Genomic DNA, 23,057 nt, shown 5'->3' with positions numbered 1-23,057 from the left:
TTTGACGTTCTCTGGCTGCTGCTTCAGCATATTCTTGTGCTAATTGATGGGCACTGGCCATTCGAAGGTGGAGTTCCGATGCGAAGTTATCTTCTACATCGTATTTAGTTCTGGTCGGACGGGTGATAAGGTCAAAGGGGTAAATTGGATCTCGTCCATACAACAGAAAGAATGGACTGTCATTCGTAGAAGCGTGGACGGTAGTGTTATATGCAAATAAGGCGTAGGGAATCCATTCATCCCAGTCCTTTTGGTCTTTGGCTACATAGTGTGAGATAATATCAACAAGGGTCTTATTGAATCTTTCAACTATCCCATTGCATGCAGGGTGATAAGCGGTTGTAAGAAGTCGCTTAATATGAAGCAATTCGCATACTTCCTTGAACATCTTGGAGATTAAATTTGGGGCTCGATCTGTAAGAAGTTGTACAGGAGTTGAATGGCGTAAAACAATGTTGGTAACGAAGGCCTTGGCGATAGTTTTGCTATGAATATCGGGTAAAGGTATTGCTTCTGCATATCGGCTGAAATGGTCCACAAAAACTAGGATGTATTTATTTCCGTTGGTTGTAATAGGCAAAGGACCGATAATGTCCATAGCTGTCCGTTCAAATAAATGTGTGAGGGGAGAGAATAACTGTAGTTCAGCTTCTGTTCGTTTGTCCTTTCGCTTGTGTATAGCACATCGTTGACATTCTTGGCAATGAGTTTTTATGTCTTTGTTCATGGTCTGCCAATAAAATAAAGTCTGGAGTTTTTGTTGCATTCTTCGTGCTCCCAAATGTCCTCCGACAGGAGTATCATGATAAGTATGTAGTATATATGGAATCAATACGGATGGAATGACTAATTGTTCTAGGAAGTCTCCTTGATTGCTAGGTTGTAAATGATAAAGAGCTCCTTCCTCATCTAAGAAGAATTGGTTCTTAAGATTTGGATCTTGTGCGGTTTCATCTTCTAGTTGCTGAATTATAGGATTCCATTTTGGATCTCGTCTCTGTAAATCTCTGATTTGGGCTTTGGAGTATATTGGGTCAAGGTCGTCTTCAGTCTCTACGATTTGTCTGATAGGAATGCGACTTAAAGCATCGGCGTTTCTATGACATTCTCCCGCTTTATGCCTTACTTCGAACTCAAATTCTTGCAAAAATATAATCCAACGAGCTATTCGTGAGTTTGTGCTAGAGTCTTTATTGCTCATAAGCCATTTCAATGGTCTGTGGTCAGTGAGAATAATGAATTTCCTGCCGTATAAATAAGGTTTGAAATATTTGGTAGCCCAAACAACCGCTAGACATTCCTTCTCAGTAGTACTATAATTTTTCTCGGATTTCCGCAATATGCGACTGGCATAAGCGATTGGCATTTCTCCTCGTTCATCTTCTTGTGATAATACTGCTCCTATAGCCTCGTTAGAAGCATCTGTAGCCAGTATAAAAGGTTTGGTAAAATCAGGAGATTTTAACAGTGGGGCGGATGTAATGATTTCTTTTAATCTCTCGAAACTCCGCTCTTGCTCTTCTCCCCATTGGAATTGAGCGTCATTCTTTAAGAGATCGGTCAGTGGCTTTGCGATATCTGCATAAGATTTTATGTGGCGCCGGTAATATCCAGTTAAACCTAGGAACGACTTTATATCATGTTTGTTAGTAGGTTTAGGAAAAGTCAATACGCAATTGATTTTGTCGGGATCCGGTCTTATCCCTTCATCAGAAACGTTGTGGCCCAAGAATTTAATTTGTCGCTGCAAGAAATGACATTTCTTTGGTTTTAGTTTTAAGCCAGCGGCAGCAAGGCGTTGGAAAATTTGTTCTAATCGGGAAAGATGAGTTTGGAAGTCGGAACTAAAAGTCAAGATGTCGTCCATATAGACGAGGCAAGTTTTCCCTTTTAATCCATGAAGGATGAAGTCTGCCGCCCTTTGCCAGGATGCAGGGCTCCCGCAAAGACCCATTGGCATCCGATTCCACTGGTAATGACCGTCTGGGCTTGAAAAAGCGGACTTTTCTTTATCTCTCAGGGCTAATTGCCAGAACCCCGAAAGGGTGTCCATGGTCGAAAAATATTTTGCTTTTCCCATCAAACTGAGGGCTTCCTGGACTAAAGGTAATGGATATGGGTCCGTTTTTGTAACTTTATTGAGCTTGCGATAATCTATGACAAGGCGCCATAGCCCCGGCTCCTTTTTCTTGACTAATAATGCAGGTGCTGACCAGGGGGATTTTGAGTGCGATATTATTCCATGATCTAATAACTCATCAATGATTTCATTCATTTTTTCTCTTTGAGCGTAGGGTATTCGATATGGAGGTTGGTATATGGGTGAAGCATCTCCGGTATTGATTTCGTGTTCCACGACTTGACAATATCCCAAATCATAATCGTGAGTGGCAAAGACATGTCGATATTTGTACAAGAGGTCTAATAAAGGCTGTTTTTTTCCTTTTCCAATATGGGACAAATTGAATAATTGGCTGAATTTTTCTCTGGTAAGATCAGGAGTAGAGGATTTATTGATAGAGCAGGGCTTTATGGGAGATTTGTCTTCTACTGCTCTTAAAAAGGTTCCTACACATTCGCCTTTCGCTATCTTCCTAGGTTGGGTGGAAAGGTTAGATATACGGACTGGTACTTGTCCTCCCTTCATAGTTTTTGCTAGGATATCTGTTCCTATGACCCCCTCCTGGCTAATAATACTGGATTCGATAACTCCGATTTTGCCTTTTTGTCTTAATCCCGATATATTGGCCATCGTAATTATTTCGGATCGGGGGGGAAGATTGCAATCTGCCGATAGGAGTACATCTCGAGTTTGTTCAGGATTAGAATTTTTTCTTTGGCTATGGGTGACTTTGGTTGTTGTCCGATTAAGAATCAAGTAACCTTTAGACTGGCTCTGTGTGCCTTTACAAGGTCGGTTTTTCTCTTCTGGCTTTAAAATATTTGATTTGTGAGCATCAGAGTTTTTTCGAAATGGAATTTCCTCTCCCCTTGGGAGGGTTAATGTTTCTCCTGCTAGATTAATCGTCAACTGTTGAGTTTTTATAATATCTCTTCCTAAAAGTCCATCAAAAGGATGTGTAATCTGATCATCCACGACATAACATGAATGAGAAAATTGCAAAGAGCCCATATCAAAATGAACCTTGATGGTCCCATAGGTAGTTATTCCGTGGCCCGTAACACTTTGGAACAAAATCTCTCCCTTTTTCCAATTAAGTTCTACGCCAGCCACCTCGTGAACCAATGATCGGGATAGAAGCGTGACTTTAGACCCTGTATCCATAGCCAATCGAGCCGTATATCCGTCGATTTTACCTAATAAATTTGGTTCAGAATCCCGGCCTAGTGCTCGGATTCCTCCTTTACCTCTAGACATCATAGGCATTCCCCTTCGGCAGCTATATGAGTTTCTCAGTGTCGGGGATCGAAACTCTCGATATAATCTATGATAACTCGCTTGGGAAGATCGAAAGGGTCGAGCCGATTTATGATAACTCGCTTGGGAAGATCGAAAGGGTCGAGCCGATTTACGATATGGCATTCTGCGTTCCCACCAATTTACTTTATTAATTCTGCCGTAGGTCTGCTTCCTAGGTGGCTGGGAATTTGTTCGAACTCTTTCGCTTCTCTGTCCCCTTGCTACATTCCGGGTCCCATCTCGGGGGGCATATGCAGCATCTCTATTTTCACTTCTATTTCGATCCCAGTTAGGATATCGGGTCCCTCTCGAGTCGTCGTCCCGTCGTCCTCGGGATTGATATTGAGATCGGTCGCCATAAGCTCTGGGGCGCCAAGATATGGGATTTCTGCGTGAAGGGTTGCCCTGACTTCTTTCCTGAGTTCCTAATCGTCTCAATTGCTCCTGAATTTCTGCTAAAGTTTCCTCTAATTGCTTATGAGGGGTTCCGCTAGGATCCTTTTTTGGTTCGATAGGATTGTTTATGTTCCTGACTATCGCTCGTGATTTCGCCGTTAATTGTTCAATAGTTTCCTCGCTGATGGCTGCCTGCACCGCCTTATCGAATGTCTCCGGATCTCGCGACATCACTTGTCTTTTTATACGCTCATTTAAGCCGCTGAGGAATTGCACCAGCAATCTTTCGTCCCTCTCTTTTTGTTGACATCTTTTGATAACTTCCCTTTCCTGCGCATCCCCGCTAGTTTGTTCTACCATCGTATCCCTTACCAGGGTTTGTAATCGCACGGCATAGGTTTGTACATCTTCGTCTCGCCCTTGGATACAGGCATGGAACTTTTGTAAACGTAAAGAAATTGGCTCTCTATCAAATCGCTTAATCATGAGTTTCTTGAACTCCTCATACGTCACCACCTCCTGCATCTTTGCATCCTTCCATGCAAATTCTCGGGCTATCCCCGTTAATTTTAACTTTGCGATTCCTAAACATTGTGCTTTACTCCAACTCGTTAATTTTGCGATTTCGTCTAAAGACTCAAAAAAATCGGTGACCTTAAGGCCCTCTGTGTCCCCCGCAAAGGAAGGTATCAACGGAATCATGCCCCCTAATCCGCCTAACGCGGCTCCTCCTGCGGGCTCTGCTCGTGCACCTCCTGCTGTCTCTCCTCGCGCCCGACCTTCACCTCTTGTCTCCATTTTATTTCGAGTTGTCTACGGTCGTTTCGAAATTCTATCCCGCTCTGACACAATTGTGACCGTAGGGTCGGCACCTCTTTGGCGCCCTGTCAGGAGGGCTGAATCTGACACCACCGAGTCTCTGGGGGACTCGGAAATCGCGACGTTACGTCTAAAGATTCGCGAGCGGTAGCGTGTGAGCGCTTGGATTCGGAGTAGAGGTGAGGAGAGAGACGCGGAAGTAACTTACTCGGACTCCATAGTAACAAGTAAATAACGATTTTAATTAAGTCGAACTAAATACTATACAGAGATACTAAATACTATCGGCATATTATTGTCCTTAACTATACTAGGCCGCGGAGAGAGAGAGTTTACAACCGAATCGCGGGTTGATAAATACCTTGTCGATGGACAGTTCTTTGAATCTTGAATGGACAGTTCTTGGATGGACAGTTCTTTGAATCTTGTCGTTGAATCTTGAATCAGAATCTTGTCCGTTCACTGGGGTGGAGGCACGGAGGAGTGTAGAGGCTTAATCCAGCACGAATGTTTTTCTCGGGTTTAATCCTGGTCGCGGTTTTAATTCGGTGTTACGGTTTTAATCCTGGGGCACGGTTTTAATGGTTTGGAGGACGACTTGGTTGGGCGGGCTTTGAATGACGACTTCTGTAGAGGGACTTCGGATGACGACTGACCTCGGGATCGTTTTCTTTTCTTTTTTTTTTTTCTCTTGGGTTTTTTCCATGAGGTCAGGTGATGGCCTTTAACGGTCGCACGTCCAATATGGATTCTCCATCAAAAGTTCCTGGTGACACATCCCTGACTAACTTGATTCGACTCAACAAGGAACAAACTCCGTGGGAAATAAATTTTATGGCTTTTAGCCTAACTCGATAAAACGTTCGAATTTAACCGATTATATTTTCCAAATTAAAATTTAAAATAACACTTTATTGTGGGTCTGTTCGTCCCTCACACTAAGATCATTGTTTTTACCAGCTTTTCCCGATCCAACCTCACTAATCCCCATCTCCCTCAAAAGCTCAAGCAATGCTGGGAACACAAAACTAGTATATTACAAAATACAACACAATTCAAAATCAATGATATACTTCCAATCAATCACTAGAATAACTGAAAGTCAAATTGTTGACACTTCCCAGAAAAAATGGATTGAAACAAACTTTTTGCTGGAAAGCACAATCACCAGGATTATGTATCTGGACATTAAAAACTGACTTCTCAGTTAGAGAAACATTTGGATGATTATATTTTTTAGCAGCTATTACTTTAATTTTTACTGTGTAGAGTTAATCATTTCCCAATAAAATTCATCTTTATTATGAACTGCAAAGCAATTTGCATTACTGTTTCAATGCACTAAGATTTCTCATATATATATATAGTAAAACTATAATTTTTTACTTATTAATTTGAAAACTAGCAACATAATTACAGTAATTTGTAACAAGAATTATTCTAATCACTAAAAATTTTTGTCAAATGGAAGTTAAAGAGAAAAAAATCATAACTCAGTAACTTGGCATCATTACTTATACTTGATATAACCTAACCTGGTCATTTATATCTGGAGATTGTAATTAATATTATAATTAATATTTAAAAATATTAATTACAATAATCTACAATCTCTGCATAAAAGTTATAATTGATAAGCAAGATAGAATTCCAACTGTCCTTTATAGTTTCTATAATTTTATTTTATTTTATAATATTCTTTATTTATTTCTATAATTTTTCTTTATTCTATTTCTAAGTTAATATATGGGGCACTGGTGACTCAGCTTGCTGTTGGTTTGTTTTCTAACAACTTACTTTTTCTTATAGTTAAACTGGTCACCTTCAATTGAGTTTGTTCAAGGTGCTTTCTACTGTCTACAATTTTTTTTTAATTCTTTTCTTTTTACTTGTTATTGGAGAAGTTGAACTTAATCCAGGTCTTAAGGTCCACACTTAAGGTCTGAAATCTCATACACCACTTCCTCCCCCCCCATAATAAGGCTTTAACTTCTGCTGGTGAGCGTTGTCAATCACCAAGTGAACAAACATTGAAATTATCTCAGCTGGATGATTATTTTTCATTGCAGGAGATTTCTATTCAAGTATTTCAGAAGTTTTGTCTTTTCTTGAGGAACATTTTGATGCTATTTTATTGAAATTGGAAGAATTGTTGTCAAAGTTTGATTGGTTGTCTAATTTACATAAGAAGTATGAGGAACAATTAACTCAACAGGAAAGAAAAATTATTAAATTTTTACAATATGTACAATATGTATAAAAATTATTGAACTTCAACTTTTAGAGCTGTATGCTAGGATAATTTTTCTTTTCAGTTTTATTGTATAGATTCTGTGTATAATGAAAAATATAATAACAACAACACTATTGTTTCTGGTTTGAGTGGTATTAGTGAATTAGTTTAAAATGATAACTTTATCAGGCGGTTCAAAAGACAGAATGAGGAACATATTCCTTTCATTAATAGTTATCAAATATCAGCGACTTGGCTTGTATTGTTTGAGCTTTATTCTCAAGCTGACAAAGGACAAGCTGAAAATTTAAAGGAAATTTGAAAGTTCCCATCTTTCTCACATGTTAAAGTTTTTGATCATTTGTCTTATAGATCAAGACTTAGGTATAGAAAACTTTTATATTATTTTGTGAAAGCTAAATTTTTGTATATAAGGGCATTTTTAAGAGCCAACTGCTTGACAGTTTATGATGATAAATTCACTTTTATTCTAGAAGCTAATGAGCTGTAGAAGATTAATACTTTTTGGACAAGTCCAACCAAAGGCTTAATTGGAATAAATGCTAATGGAAGGGATAAAACTTTACTAATGAGAATGTTGTCTTGGAATTGTCAAGGAAAACTGGACTTGACAATGAACAACCAAGAGTTTATATTTTTTCTAGAAAATTATGATGTAGTTGCTTTTGTCGAGACTTGGTTAATTAATTCTTATAAACAGATCCTTTCTTGATTGAATCTAGATTTTTTTTTATGAACAACTTTCTAAGAAATCAATTGGTCTTTGTCCTCCATATAGTGGTTTAATTTTTGCACTTTCTTATAAATTTGGTTCTTCAGAATTGCTATTCAACTCTGATAATTTGTTAGTAATTACATTTAATTGTAAGAAAAGCTTCTGTTCACTTAATTATAGCTTGGTAATTATTCTTTTTATTTAAGAATTGATTATGATGTATTCATAATTAAATTGGAAGATTTGTTGCAGAACCTTTCTCAAGTTAAATTTATTTTATGAGGCACAAATGCTAGAATAGGTGAGAGATTGGACTGGACAACTTTTACACTGGTTCTAATGCTAATGTTCTGATTCCTGAAGATCTAACAATTTTATATTCAATCGAAGGGAGGAGAAATTCCTATAATTGGTTAAGTTTTACGGATTATATATATTAAATGGTCAATGTGTATGCAATTATCCAGATAAATTTACTATTCTTTCAGCAATTAGTTTATCAGTTATAAATTTAATATCAGTAAATATCAAATAAACACTAATTTAATTACACTTGTAGTCAACATATTTGTCAAATGATATTCAAAGATATCCCACCAATAGTTAAAATGCAAACACCTTTGAATATCATTTGACAGATAAGTTGGCCACAAGTGTAATTAAATTATTGTTTATTTAATATAGATACTGTAGTCATCAGATATTAATATATCCCACTAATAAGTAAACATGAACTCATTTGAACATTGCTCAAGAATGCATTCATTACATGAGTAATTATATAATACTGAAAAGGAATCACTAAGATGATGTGATTTGAAATGAATTTATATTCAGGGTTCCTACTCAAATTTTTGTTTTAAATTCCCTGACTTTCTGTGACCAACTTTGTATAAATTCCCTGACCCTCACGTTCCTTACAGTATGGCACATTAACAAAATAAAACATTACTCAACTTACTATGAACATACATTAGTGCTTCTCCAACTTTTTAACTGGTTATTTTTTCTAATTAACAGTTATATATTTTTTATGATCGATGAATTAGTAAAATCAAAAATAAAATAAGAAAGACAGAATTATGGCATGTCTTCTCTACAAAAAACTAAAATGTTTTATTAAATAATAATTTATCCTGTTATTAACTCATAACTGTAAAACTTCATAGCTTTGAAAAAAAGAAAAAAGCCATTAATTATTATTAAAAGAATTCAGTATAATCCATGTAGAAAAGTATAAATTTATTAAATTTGTCCTTTAATAAATTTTCCAAACTTTATAAAATATTAATAAACTGGGAAAAAGTTTCAGAAATCAGAAATTGTTTTGTTATGTGATCAAAATTATTAAAATGAAAAATGATAAATAATACCATTTGAATTAATATTAAGTTATTTATCATTTTTGGTTCTTTGTTATCATTTTTTCCATCAGTTCATTAACATATTCCCTCAAATTGAAAGTGTAAATTGCAAGAGATAGAAAGTTAAAATATTTCAAAAATTTTTTATCAACATTAGTTTAAGAGTATTAGATTTTTCTCTCAAACTTATAATACTGCATAATTAATACAGCAGTTTTAAAATCTAAAAGTATTTTAAAATTTAAAAATAACAATTGATATTGTTGTATGCTTGTATATTTTGTGCGCTTTAGTTTTGGGGAAAATTTTGGATCCTGAAAATATTCTGCACTCCCTTTTCATAGTTGCATTGTACCACAATACTTCTGGCTGCCTGCAGACATCTACACTACAAAATCAACAAGGCAACCAAGGAAACAAATTCCCTGACCTTTCGACAATTTTTAACAAATTCCCTGACTTTCCATAACTTTTTCAGAACACTAATGTAAATCCCTGACTTTCCCTGATTTTTCCAGGTGCATAGGAACCCTGTATATTAGAGAAAGAATAATAATAAATATCAATGCTAGCTTGGTTACTTGGTTTTCTGCAGCTCTAGACAATTGACATTCGGAATAGAAGATCTGTGCCAAAATCACTTAGTTGGTTCAGAAATTAAGATTAAAGTTACAGAATAATATTAGACTGTATTTTTCTAGCTAGCTATTTGTACTCTTCAAGTGAGAGTTTTCCCTTCTGGATTGTAAACAACAAACTAACAGATTTATATTAGTCACAGGATATTTTCCATTTGAGTGATAAGGATTGGGATCCTGGAACTTTTCTTAATAAAATTTGGACTCCAGCATTATATTTACTATCTAATTTGAGTTATAAAATAAAATCATTTGTTATGCAATTTAGACTAACTAGGTTTTTGATAACCTTGTCACTGAGTGTTCTTTTTGCAGAATGACAATGACAAATATGAGAAAGCCCATGTTTGATTCCTGTAATACACTTTTAGATATTTCAGCTAATACAACAGAACCTGATTTTTGTTATCAAACTTTATTTGATGACAGTTTCACCATATCAGCATTATATAAACTACAAATTTTTTGCTCATATATCAAATTTAATGTAACATTATTATTAATGATCTTTGTAAAAACACTTGTTATATCAAATAGGGTTTAAAGTAAGAAAGTAAATTAGTATGTGGATGCAATAGATTAAAGAATACTTATGTCCATAAAAAAGACAAATTTTAAGCTCTTATAATATAGTACATTTGGATATAATACTAATTCTGCACTTCACATTTTGTTATACATAAACTATTTGATTCTGTATTTGCTATGGAGTGGCTTATTCCAAAATTAAGTTGTAGTTTATTAAAAAATGTAACCAAGATACTATCAGAAAACAATATTTTATAAGCATAATACTTGCTGCATTTTCTCTCTTTTCATAAATAAAAATATAAAAACATTGAATGATTCTCATAGTACTTAAGAAAAAAAATTTATCATTTAAACTGATTTCTTTTTCAAATGGAATGAAAAATAAGTGTTCTTCATATGCCATAAAACATCATGATTTTAATGCTAATTTAATATCTAATTATAAAATAACTAACATATTTAATATTTCAACTATAAATATATAATGGATAAAAGAGTTAATTTCATTTCACAAATTTGTTTAATGCTCAGTTATATTAATGTTTAATTAGATTAATTTTTATTTTACTAACCTACATCCGGTGGGCTGCCATTTGAAGAAGCCAAAGGAGCTTTATTTGAATTTTTTTCTTTTTTCAAAGTATGCATACCAAAATCTTCATCTGGTTTACCAGCTTTAAAAATATAAAAATTAATTGTAAGATTTTTCTATTATAAATTGCATTTCAATTAAAAGTTAAAAACTTATAGTATGATCTTATCATAGGTTACTTTAAATAAAATCAAACTGCCATAAATTTTACAATATTAGTCATTTTAAAATTCCACTTCAAAGAGAAAATCATCAATTTTCAGTACTGATTACAATAAGTATAGTTGTTACATTGAACTTGATTAATTTAGCTTTAGTAGCTCAGGTTTTGTTTTACAACATAAAATGCTTAATAATTTAATATCATTGTTATTAAATATGTTTGTAGGCCAATAGAAAGATTTGTTTATCTAATTTTGAAAATTAGATTTTTTACAAAATCTGAAATTAGATTTGGACTATATGCTGTATTTTCACAGAATGACTGGCATGCTGGTCTATCCAGGGGAGACCATGAAATCAGATGCTTCCATAGAGTAAGAACCAGCATGCTAGTTTAAGTGAGGTTATAGATCTCACTCTAGAGTAGGGGTCCCCAAACTTTTTATCCCGTCGACCCCTTTATAGAATATGTGCCTTCTTATCGACCCCCAGATTAAGTATTTAACAAAAACATTAAATCATTTTTGCATTTCTAATGTTAAGCGATAAGGAGACCCGCATAACAACCCAAATAAATAATTTATAGTTCCCATATTTTATAAAATCCACCCAATAAAACAATATTAACAGAAAGAGGAGATATTTTTCACTGATTTATAATCTTAAAAAATAATAGCAAAATTATGGATAGATGGAAATTTGCCTATAGTTCTTAAACCGTACGTGTCATAATATGTAAAATACACAATTATCTTTGAAAATATAACATTAGTTATATTGGATGAAAAAAACCTCTTACTGTCATTTTGTGACTACTACTGAATGCCTTAAAAATATGTAGACATACCTTTTTATTAAAATAGTTCATATTAGTGGGATGGATGTCTCTGAAGAGAAGCGGCAAGATTATTGATATTCGGTTGAAAATTGGTAAGTTTTAGTCGCAAATCACCACGGTTTTCCAAGTTCAATCTGTTCCTCTGTTTTGTCAAAATTGCGTTCGCGTGGCTAAAACCAGCTTCAACCACGTATGAAGTTGGGAATGCGAGTAAGAAAGGTTCGGCTTCTGCTCTGAGCTCGGGATATTTAGTGGCAATATTGTTATTGCTCCAAAATTCACTGATGTTTTTATTTTTAAACAACGCTTTAGCTTCCAGATATACACATATTTCACTCAATTCATCTTCTAAGCCAGTTTCACTACCTTCATTATCTATTTTTACATCAAATGGATTAGCGAACCATTCGGAAACGTGCATATTCTCCAATTCTTCGAAACATGCTTTAAAGTCTTCTCTTAATTTATCAAGATGTTTAATATATATCTCCAAATCATGGTCAAAAACCTTTTCATTTTCTTTTAGTACTCGCAAGTTTGAAAAATATTTAAAATCGGATCGTGCCAGTGAAGATTTAAATAGCTCCATTTTTACATCAATGACGGCGGAGAAGATTGAAATATATAGGAGTAGGCCACGTGAGGGATGTTTAAATGCGAGAGATGCTGAGAGCCTGTCATCAGCGTGGAAATACATGATTAATTAAAAAGTTCACTAAAAACTCAAGCTAGAATTAGTTTATTGGAAGATTTATTATATTTTTTATTTTTTAGTTTATTTTGTGTTATTTTTATATTTTCTTCCGTTTCTCTTGTATATTTTTAAAAATTTTTGTTCTAAATTTTGATTTAAATATTCTATACATGGAACGTATCTGTTCCATTTTCGTTTTTTAGACCTGATGATGGCCTGTTAATCAGGTTGAAAACGTTAGTTTTTCAATTATATTTCTCAGCAACAAATTAAGGTGTTTTAATTTCTGTGTTTAGTTGCTGAGCACTTTTAATGTTATGCTCCATTTTTACTTGAAAGGCCATTTTTTTCTTGCAAACGCTTCTGCACTATGTTAATGATTTTCGATGTATTACGATATTTTCTCTGTAAAGGACGAAATATCTACATTTAGATATAAGATACTTAGAGTGACAACCCTACTAGAGTGTAACAGTGCAACGTATGTCTGCGTATAATGCACTACCAGTGTTCATAACATGTTTGCGACACTAGTACAGTTGCCAGATGCGCGAAAACAAGAGTGACACATGCTTAAAGCGACGTAGGCTAGGCCAAAACTCAAGTTATAACTAGGGTAGTCAGTAATGTTGATCATATCCGTATTTCGAATTTTTATTGGAATACTGTATTCTATTTTTTCCTAGACAATTTAATTGATCTTCTTTGGTATTAATCGACCTCCTTTCGACTCTCGTGTATTAATCGACCCCTGGAGAACTCTTATCGACCACTTTGGGGACCCCTACTCTAGAGGATGCATTAAAAAAATCAAATGAGTTTTTATTCTAAAACTGTGAAACTGTCAGCATTACATCAAAAACTACTATTATATAATTATGTTTAATTTCTTCATTCTGTCTTCTTTCTAACAACATAAAATACTCTTGGAATTCCAAAAGTGCTTTTTTAAATATGTATTTTATTGTTATTTGATTCAAAAACACAAAAATAAACATATTAAATTTAATTAACTAACTATAAATTATCTCAGCTAACACCAATAACATCAGCATTGTGTGAAATTTGAGAGGAAGGTGTTATTTTCAAGGTTGGAAGATGGTCAGTGTATCCTACACTGACTAACTACTACTAATGTCAATAAGTCATTAATTGTTTTATTGTCCTGTAAAAAAAATCTCATCCGGATTTTAAGTCAGTCAAATTACAATGTTGTTATTTTACTGTACTCGAATGTTTTCTTCTTTAATGTTTAACTAACAACTAGTTTTGTTAGATCTGATTAATTTTATATTTTAGTCCAGTTTAACTGGCATGCTGGTAACTCCAGGGTTTCCGGCATGGTAGTCTCTCGTTTATATGCAGCATGCTGGTCATTCCACAAAAATACAGTGTATTTTTTATTTTATTCTTCTTCTATATATTGCTTCCTTTCCAACAGAATTATATATTCAGTGTTTTCTTAATGTTGAGAAATACATCAGTAGTACTCAAATTTGTTGTAACAATATATTTATTCCATTTGAGTTATTCTCTATTAATAACTTACTCCATTAAAGTATATAAACTCATTAAATACAACTTATTAAATTATTAAATAAATTAGTTATATTTTAAATTTAATTAATTATTAATAAACATTTAAAGCCAAACTAAAGTTACAAATTTTTTAATCTATATCTATTTTATAAAAAAATGGAAATTTTTAGTTATTAACTTAATACTATATAATATTGTACACAACTGATGAGGGACAAACTTAAACATTTGAAATGCATATGGATCCAATAAAAACTTAAATGAAAAACAAGTCACCTTAAAGACATTTGTGGTCATTATGATAAGTTTAGGTTTAAGTCCAATCCCGAGTTAACTTGGGCATGTTACATAGCGTTACAAAAAATGTGTCATTTTGCCCCCCCCCCCCGAATTTTTTTTTGATTTTTGGAATGTTTTTTAAGTCTCCAAATTTTTTCAAAAATTTTTGCCCGCACAAAAAAATTTTATTGCGATTTTAATTAGCCTTTGATAAGGCTCAATTAAGGCTTAATTGTTTTTTAATGGGATTTTTTTTATCAAATTTAATTAATCGTTCTAAAGTTGTAATGCACGGATTTGATTTTGGTAAAGTTATTTAAAGCTACTTTCTGATGTCAAAAATGACCTCCAATAGTTTTTTAATTTTTTTAATTAATAGATTTTATTATATATAAGTTTAATTAAGTCGGGGGTCGGAAATTGCAATAAAAATTTTAATTTTTTAAAAATATACAGCCAACTAGTATTCACCCTACTATAAACCCATCGCCTCCCAAGACTTCTATGAGAATGTCCCAGGAAATCCGACTCCAGCTGTTCTCAAGGTCATCCAGCTGTGTAAACAATGACTCATCAATGTCAAATTTCACAGAAAGGCGAAACAAAGGAAAATAAAATTTGAAGCTTTTTCTTCAAAATTAACCCATTTTTTTCGTTTTTTTTCAGTTTTAAGTATTTTTAATGCTTAATTACATTAAATTAATTAATCGGTGAGCGGCAAGTGGTTAAGACATATTATTAGCCAATAGAAAATTAACATAGTCATCCAAACAAGAAGCAAATTATAAAATAAATAGGTAAATGTCTCTTCAATCCGAACAGATTTTCGGTAGACTTTCTCACAGATCTACAGGTTATAAAACTCCTTTATTTGTGTAAACAATAAAGGAGTTTTATAACCTGTAGAGCTGTGAGAAAGTCTACCGAAAATCTGTTCGGATTGAAGAGACATTTACCTATTTAACACATAATACAGCTTCCATTAGAAAATTCATCAAGCAAATTATACTAAAAATAAAATATAATTTGGGAAACTCTGTCATTAAAAACTTTTTTTTTTTATATTGTTGGTCATCCTTTAATTTATAGTTGGTATAAAAAGTCACAGAAAGTGAAAAAAATAACATGGTGAATAACTTTCTATTTTGGCAAATAAAAAATATGTTTGGCAAATGGATTGGCAATTGCTATAAAATAGCCAGAGTGATCCCTGAAATATGTAATAAAAAGTTCCAAAAAAATATTATATATATATAGTGATCAACTGATTTTATTTCATAAATTACATGTTGTAATAGTGCCTTAATGATTAGATGAAATCAAATTAATTATTCAACATTCACTTCTCAATATCATTTGTCATGATTGATTATTAAATAAAATCACAAATTTAAAAAAATTAAAAAAAGTAACTTTATACTGAAAACTTTTTGACATAGAATATATTTAATAGACTATGATTTGATATATGTTAAAAAAATAGAATTTAATATGATCTATAATAAAATTTAAAAATTCAACAGTTAAAAAAAAATCTATACTTTATGGAACTACTGTAGTTTATTTTTTAAAATTTACATAAATAAATAAATATATATATATATAAATGATTTACTTACCATATGTAGCAATATCATGAGTGTACCTTACCCTACAAGCTGTGTATAGTGGACAACGAGACCAAAAACAACACACAATTATTGTAATTGTGACAGCAACACAGGACAGAGTAACTGATACAGCTATAATTGTTGCTATCCTAGAAATAAAAGTAATTAAATTATCTTTACTTTTCTTAAGTAATAGATTTTAGTTACTTTTTTGAATGAAAAAAAGAATAAAACTTTAATTTTAAAAAATATTAAATGTTTCTTATAACTTAAACCAAGGGTGTCCAACCCGCAGCCCACATGTGGCCCAAGGCAAGTTACAATGCGGCCCAATAAACATGTAAACAGAACCGACAAATTGTTTTATCTTTTGTTTATTTATTTATTTCAACAGCATAAACTCAAAAAAGAAGTTTTACAAAGCCGTAAACTTTTATACATACAGGTATTCCTCGCCTTACATCGGTAATTGGTTCCAGGAGAGACGATATAAATTGAATTTACTTGTCTCCAAATCTACTTGTCACTAGGCTAAACCATATATTACCATTCCCAGTTCTGTATTTTATTTATTAATGCATTTCTAATAATATATGGTTAATAAGGATCTATTTTAAGCTTACAAACAAATAAATTTTAGTTTTTAATATAGTACAGAAAAAAGTAATCTAAATTTACATATGCATGTANTACTTGTCTCCGAATCTACTTGTCACTAGGCTAAACCATATATTACCATTCCCAGTTCTGTATTTTATTTATTAATGCATTTCTAATAATATATGGTTAATAAGGATCTATTTTAAGCTTACAAACAAATAAATTTTAGTTTTTAATATAGTACAGAAAAAAGTAATCTAAATTTACATATGCATGTACAGTACTTTAAATACAGTACATACTTGTAAATGTATATACTTTAATATGATTTTATGTGCTTTAAATGTTTTTCTAGTGATATTATGACTTCAATATTTGTGGCAGACAGACATAAAGTCAAATAAAATGACTTAAACTTGATTTTTATTTTTCCATATACTTTTTGACAAACGACATATAATCAGGAATGACGTAACTCGAAACGACGTAAGTCGAAGTATACCTGTATTTTATTTTTGAATGAAAAGGAAATACTTTCAAATACTTGATGAAAGAATACTAAATAAAGCTGAAGTTGTGACTCAAAGGATTATAGACCCAAATTTGAGAAAAGGAGAGAAAGGCCAAAAGATAAAAAGTAGTGAGAAAGGTTAAATAGACCTTCTGTTATGCAAATATTGACCATTAATTTTCCAACCTTCCTCACTACTTTTTATCTTTTGTTCTTTCTCTCCTTTTCTCAAATTTGGATCTATAATCCTTTGAGTTCCAACTCCAGCATTATTTAGTATTCTTTCCAGTGTTGCAAGATTTGGCTATTTTGTGCCAAATTTGGCTACCTGTTTTTTTAGTTTTGACGTAAAAATTATCATTTTGTGCATTGGCTACTTTCTGGTCTACATATTATTTATAATATTAGTCGAATAAAAATGCACTTTAAAATGGTGTTTCATCGTTTTTTATTTTAATTAGAGACCCAAATAAAACAAATATTTGTGTTTTTCAAGTAAATTTTTGTCTGTCTCCTTTATAATAGATGAATTTATTTATTTCTAAGTAAAAATTGGAAGTCTGTAGAAGTAATTTTTTAAAATAACCTTTTTCGTAATAAAGTTTTAATACTTATTACTATTACTTATTACTATAATCTAGACATGTTAATCCTTAAATATACAAGTATATTTAAGGATTGGGTCACAAATATATTATATATGCTTGTGGCCCAAAACTCCATGACTTCTTCCAATGTGGCCCAGAGGAACAAAAAGGTTAAACACTCCTGACTTAAACCATTTATGTTAGGGCTTATCACACCAGTGAATATGAACACAAAATTTGTTAAAGTTACCATATATTTAAATCTACAAAACAAAGAGATTTTACAATATGTTGTTTTCAAAACCGCGTTTTGCGAATATATTGGACTTCGAACTCACATCTGAGTTATAAATAAACACTTGGCTTTATTTCCATCATTTTAGTTGATTTAGTTGATCACTTTCCTGTGCTGTTCCTCTTTTTACAGTAAACAGCACAATGCCAGGTTAGTGCAGCTTTTTTGATGTTGGGGAACAAATTCTGGAAAATGTTGTCCAGTTAGCCAAAGGGGACCTGATTGATTTGGTCAACCCTTTTTTGTTTTTTAAAATTCTCAATGATATTCTTCAGTCAGTCATCTGATTAATTTGTGCAAAAATCTAAATTGTAATCTAAATATCTAAGATCTAAGTATGTAAGAGATGAAAAAAAAATACTATAAAAATTTTTTTCACCTCTTACTTGTTAGATATTTTCCTCATCAACGCCTTCATTTTATATTTTTAAAAAAGTGGCAAAACTCAGAAAATTTAGACTGTGTGAAAATCTAAATTACTTAATTGCAAGGAAAAGAGAAAAAAAATTTTTTTCCTCTTTCTTTGCAATTGAGTAATCACGAAGATGTTGATCTAAGCGATCAACACCTCCCATCATGACATTATAGTCAAAGATGGCCTTTGGCTTTGTTGTTGTTTTTCTGTCATCTTTTTGTTTTTATAGTTTTTCTGTATTGTGAACAATAGACAAGACAATATAATAATAGTTTGTTTATCCTGCCATTTCATAACTATTACTTTTCCTCTTTGAAATGCCAATAGCTTTTTGCAGTTCCTTAGCTTTATTTTCTTTATTGGAACTGGAACTTCTTTTCTAGTTGACACAATGTTCCTTATACAGCAGAACATCGATTATCTGAAAGTCAATTATTCGAAAGAATTCCAGTAGGCAAATTTAAATTTTCGCTAGTGCTGTGGCACTGAAATCTTTGGCTATGTGTTGGGCTACTCAAATATTTTACATTTTTGATACTAAATTAACTCCTGAAGTATAATTTTTTATTGTTTTTATATTTTTCAATATATTTATTTTGTTTGTACAAAATAAAGAAATAATTTTTAACAATACAATAGTCACAATTATTATTTTAAAAAGTTTACATTAGGCTTAACATAGACGAAAATTCAATGCAAAGCGACACGCAACGGAGAAAAATTTCAACGTGGGATAGGTTAATATATTTTTTTTGTACAGTACATAATCAGTTATCCGAAATATCAATTTTCTGAACAACCCCAGACCCAACTGATTCGGATAATCGACACTGTACTGTATAATGGTTTTGCAAAAAATATGAAAATCAGCAAACTGTGCAACATATAAAAATTATCTGTAATGATATGGTAGCCTTTATTCAAAAAAGTATATGCTAAGAATAATACAATTTACTGTGTAGTAGTCATATTTTTATATTTGTCATTCAGCAGCGTTCCTTTACCTGTATAAATTACAGTTGAGTGAGTACATGTACTGAGATGATGATTCACATAGCATGTAAAATTTTACTCCAAAACAAGATCTTTGAGAGGGATGTATTGCTTCCAGGAAAATAATAGACCCTCTTTGAATAGCATTAAACTCTTTCATCCACTGCAATATTTTTTTCTGGTATGTATAATGGGAAAAATTTTTCATTTAAATTTTAAAAAATTTGCCAAATCTTACTTTCTTTTGGGTTGGGATAGGTCTGTGGATCATATCATATATTACAGAAATGCAAGTTTTTTTGAATAGTAAAAAATTGCCTTTGAAATATCAGTTTCAGGAAAACAAGAGAGGAAAATATCTCATCTGTAGACCAGTACACCCTTTCATCCATTTTTCTAACAATGCCTTTAATTATATTTATTATCAAAAATAGAAAAATATCATTTTTCATGACAGGTATCCAGGGATTAGAATTATTTCCTTGTTGTTTTTAAGCATATCTATTAGTTTCAGTGATGATAATATCAATTATATCATCATTGAAAAGCAGAAAAAATGCAAACCGATAAACCTTATAAATGAAATTCCAGTATAGTTTAATGCAGATAAAATACATATATTTTCAGTCTACTTAGGAGATCTTCAGGTTAATGTGTTCCAAGATGGAATGCGAGGAAAGAAACATTTTAAAAATATTTGAAAATGCTCAAATACATAAATAATGCATAAGTATACATAATGTGATATAAAATAACAAATTCTGTGACACAAAATAAAATATAAGTATAAATGAGAATTTACAAAAACTTTATTTATATTGGTTGTCATGCATAAGATAATGGTTTTTCATCCTTGAAACTGATGCAAAAGCCCTTCTTTTCAGGATGAGAAACCATTATCTTATGCATGACAATCTTTATACCAACAATGATAGTCAATATAAAAAAAGTTAACAATGTACTGTACCTTGAACCTGTTACTGATGTGAGTGACACAAAGGATAAAGTACATCACAAATGTTTTCAAACAGTTTAAAGTTCTTCCTCAGATGATACACAGAATAACTGATGGAACACAATTCAATTCAATTCAATATTTTTATTGCTGTACAAGGTAGTACAACACAGTAGTATAAGTCTGAGCATTATTTTTTTCATTATCCATGGATTTGGGCATAAGTTTTATGGTCCCCCTAAGTAACATGTAGTAATGTTTAGTCTGGCTCCTCAGTTTAGACTTGTCTGGCATGGGTGATCTTGCCAGAATAATACACCAGCAAAGCCTTAAACTTTGTAGGAGAATAAAAAAAAACCCCTCACCCACATTAAAGGAGTACTCTCCCCCACGTTTATATTTGTACGTATATGAGGGGAAATAAATATATATATGAGGGAGAAAAGAAAAACATTAACATTCTTTAAGTCCTTTTAACTTTATCTTTAGATCCTCCCCACAATTTTGGAATGACTAATATCCAAATGCTTCAAACAATTAAAGCTGAACTTTTCAGTTTAAATATAATTTATAACAAGTAATAATTTATTGTGACATCATTATAATGCTGGGCCACAATTTTTAATCATATTTTGTAATTTATTTACATTAAAATATATGCTCTCCATCTCAAATTAGTAGTGGCTTGATCCTGTACATCATACTTTTCCTTTAACAATAGAGTTGTGACAGTCACCTATTAACTGCTTTCAGAAGAAAAGATTTGAATTGAAATAATGTGACTTCCGGTTTGCATCAGAAGTTCATATATATCTCCCCTGCCCCTAAGGTTTCCATATCTAGTCTCAGATTTCATCTATTTAACTGCTTCTTGAGATTAAGGAAAGACAGCTAGATGGACAACAGCTAGATGAAAATTTATATGTGTACAATTTTTTCAAATTGCAGCCCAATTATATTTATATGTTTTCTTTATTTTCACTTATTCTAATACAGAGTGATTCACAAGTCACAGAAATTTTAAAAAATTAATAACTCACAAACTATTAAAAATATATATATATCACAAACTATTTACAGTAAGATGATGTGGTTTTCACAGAAATGTTTATAAAGAAGAAGAATTTTTTTATATGTAATAAAAATTTTAGTACCAAAATAGTTACATTTCTTGCCATAGATGGTGATGTAGGAAACTGAAAGAATTTGTAATTTGTTAAAATAAGAATAAAAAAATAAAAATGTTCTTAGTGTAAACTCTAGTAACAACTGCAGAAATTATGTAATTTTATCAAGTGCCATCTATGGCAAGAAATGTAACTATTTTGGTACTAATATTTTTATTACACATAAAAAAAATCACGTTTCTTTCTAAGCATTTCCATGAAAACTTCATCATCTTACTGTAAATAATTTGCGAGTTATTAATTTTTTTAAATTTCTGTGACTTTTGAATCACCCTGTATATTTGGCCATCAGAGGAAGGAGACAAGATCTTTATTTACATTAGGGACATGTAAAATTTTTCTGAGCCACATGTCTGATTCTATCCTTACGTTTCTATATTCAACGATTGACTCAGCAGTGAATTTTTTGTTGAGTCCCTCCATTGAAAGATCTGACATCATGTTTTGTAGAAAAAAGAAACGTTTCCGTTGAAAGGGCACTTTTGTGATGAGCAACTTAATTAAGGAGAAGGTAACAATTGTGACTGTTTTTCTAAATAATTAAAGTAATTCACTTAACCATTATTCAAATAAATCCTTTTATTCAAATGAACCATTATCTGTATCATTTTTTTTGTATACTGGGTCTTTCTTTAATAATTTGAATTTCTTGAATATTTATATCATTAGGAAGACTTATAGAGGGCCAGATATCAGTCGTATTCAATTTTGGACAAATTTGTGGAGGTATTTTGTTTATGACAAAAAAGATTAATATTTCAATATTCACTAAATTATTCAATATAATTGTGCAATGACATGTTTTATGATATACAGATCATTCATTAATCTGTTCACTATTACAGCATTCACAGCAAGAGCGAATGGATAGCTTCTATAAGCAAAATCTACTTTTTCACGAAAGCCGCCATGTTAGTTTGTTGAATACTCAACAGTCTTTCAGGTCGTTTTACCATTGAGCTCAATGATGAAACAGCGCTGATGTCACTGGTCTCAATGGAGAACTCAATGGTTCATTTAGAAATGTCATTTTCTCACCATTGTGTCAACCATTGAATTTAGAAGCATACGGTATGTGAATATAATTGAAAGTGTCAACCCAGGGATGCAACTAGATTGATGGGTAAAGTTTCATAGCAATTTGTCCATTAGTATTCAAGTAACAGTGCAGTGGCATACACAATAAGGGCACACTTATATAGTGCCTTCACTAACCTGAATGTGAAGATGTCTCATGTTTGTATGGTATAGAATTTAATTTTAACAGGGAAGTGACTGAAAAATCCCTCTGAAATACTGTAAAATTCATCACTTTATTCACTGTCTATCCTAATAATTCAATTGCAGGTTTTATGAACCATCCTAATTATACAGATTAAATGAATAAATAAATGAATACAATTTATTGTTTTTATTTTGACTAACTTCCTTTGTCAAGTAGTAGTAATAATGTAAACTCAGAAAAATCAAACAGAAAATAATTATAGTGTAAATGAACTTTAACTTGTGATTGAAATATAAAATCAGCATATAACCCACCCCATTGCATAACCTATACTCCAAATTATCTTCCAAACACAGATAATCCACAGGTTATCCACACAAAATTATAGTATCAAAGTTTCTGGGTACAAATTCACTGAGTTCAGCGTTAATAAAGCT

The 23,057-nt window shown here is 32.0% G+C and overlaps 1 protein-coding gene across 1 annotated transcript in view; it reads right to left on the bottom strand.

Annotated features, from left to right (window-relative positions):
- LOC111629251 overlaps window positions 1-23,057 on the bottom strand; it is a 50,913-nt gene that overhangs the window by 3,311 nt on the left and 24,545 nt on the right. Inside the window, exons 3-4 of the mRNA XM_023373134.1 lie at window positions 15,862-16,001; window positions 10,711-10,812 (exon numbers count right to left, since the gene is read on the bottom strand). Coding sequence (XP_023228902.1) covers window positions 10,711-10,812; window positions 15,862-16,001 — 242 coding nt within the window. The remainder of the gene's footprint in view (window positions 1-10,710; window positions 10,813-15,861; window positions 16,002-23,057) is intronic.

Source organism: Centruroides sculpturatus, unplaced genomic scaffold (genome assembly GCF_000671375.1).
Source record: "Centruroides sculpturatus isolate CEXI.00-Female unplaced genomic scaffold, Cexi_2.0 scaffold561, whole genome shotgun sequence".
In the NCBI taxonomy this organism is placed as follows: Eukaryota; Metazoa; Arthropoda; class Arachnida; order Scorpiones; family Buthidae; genus Centruroides; species Centruroides sculpturatus.
Note: the sequence above shows the minus strand (reverse complement) of the source record. Positions and strands in the feature narration are given on the sequence as shown.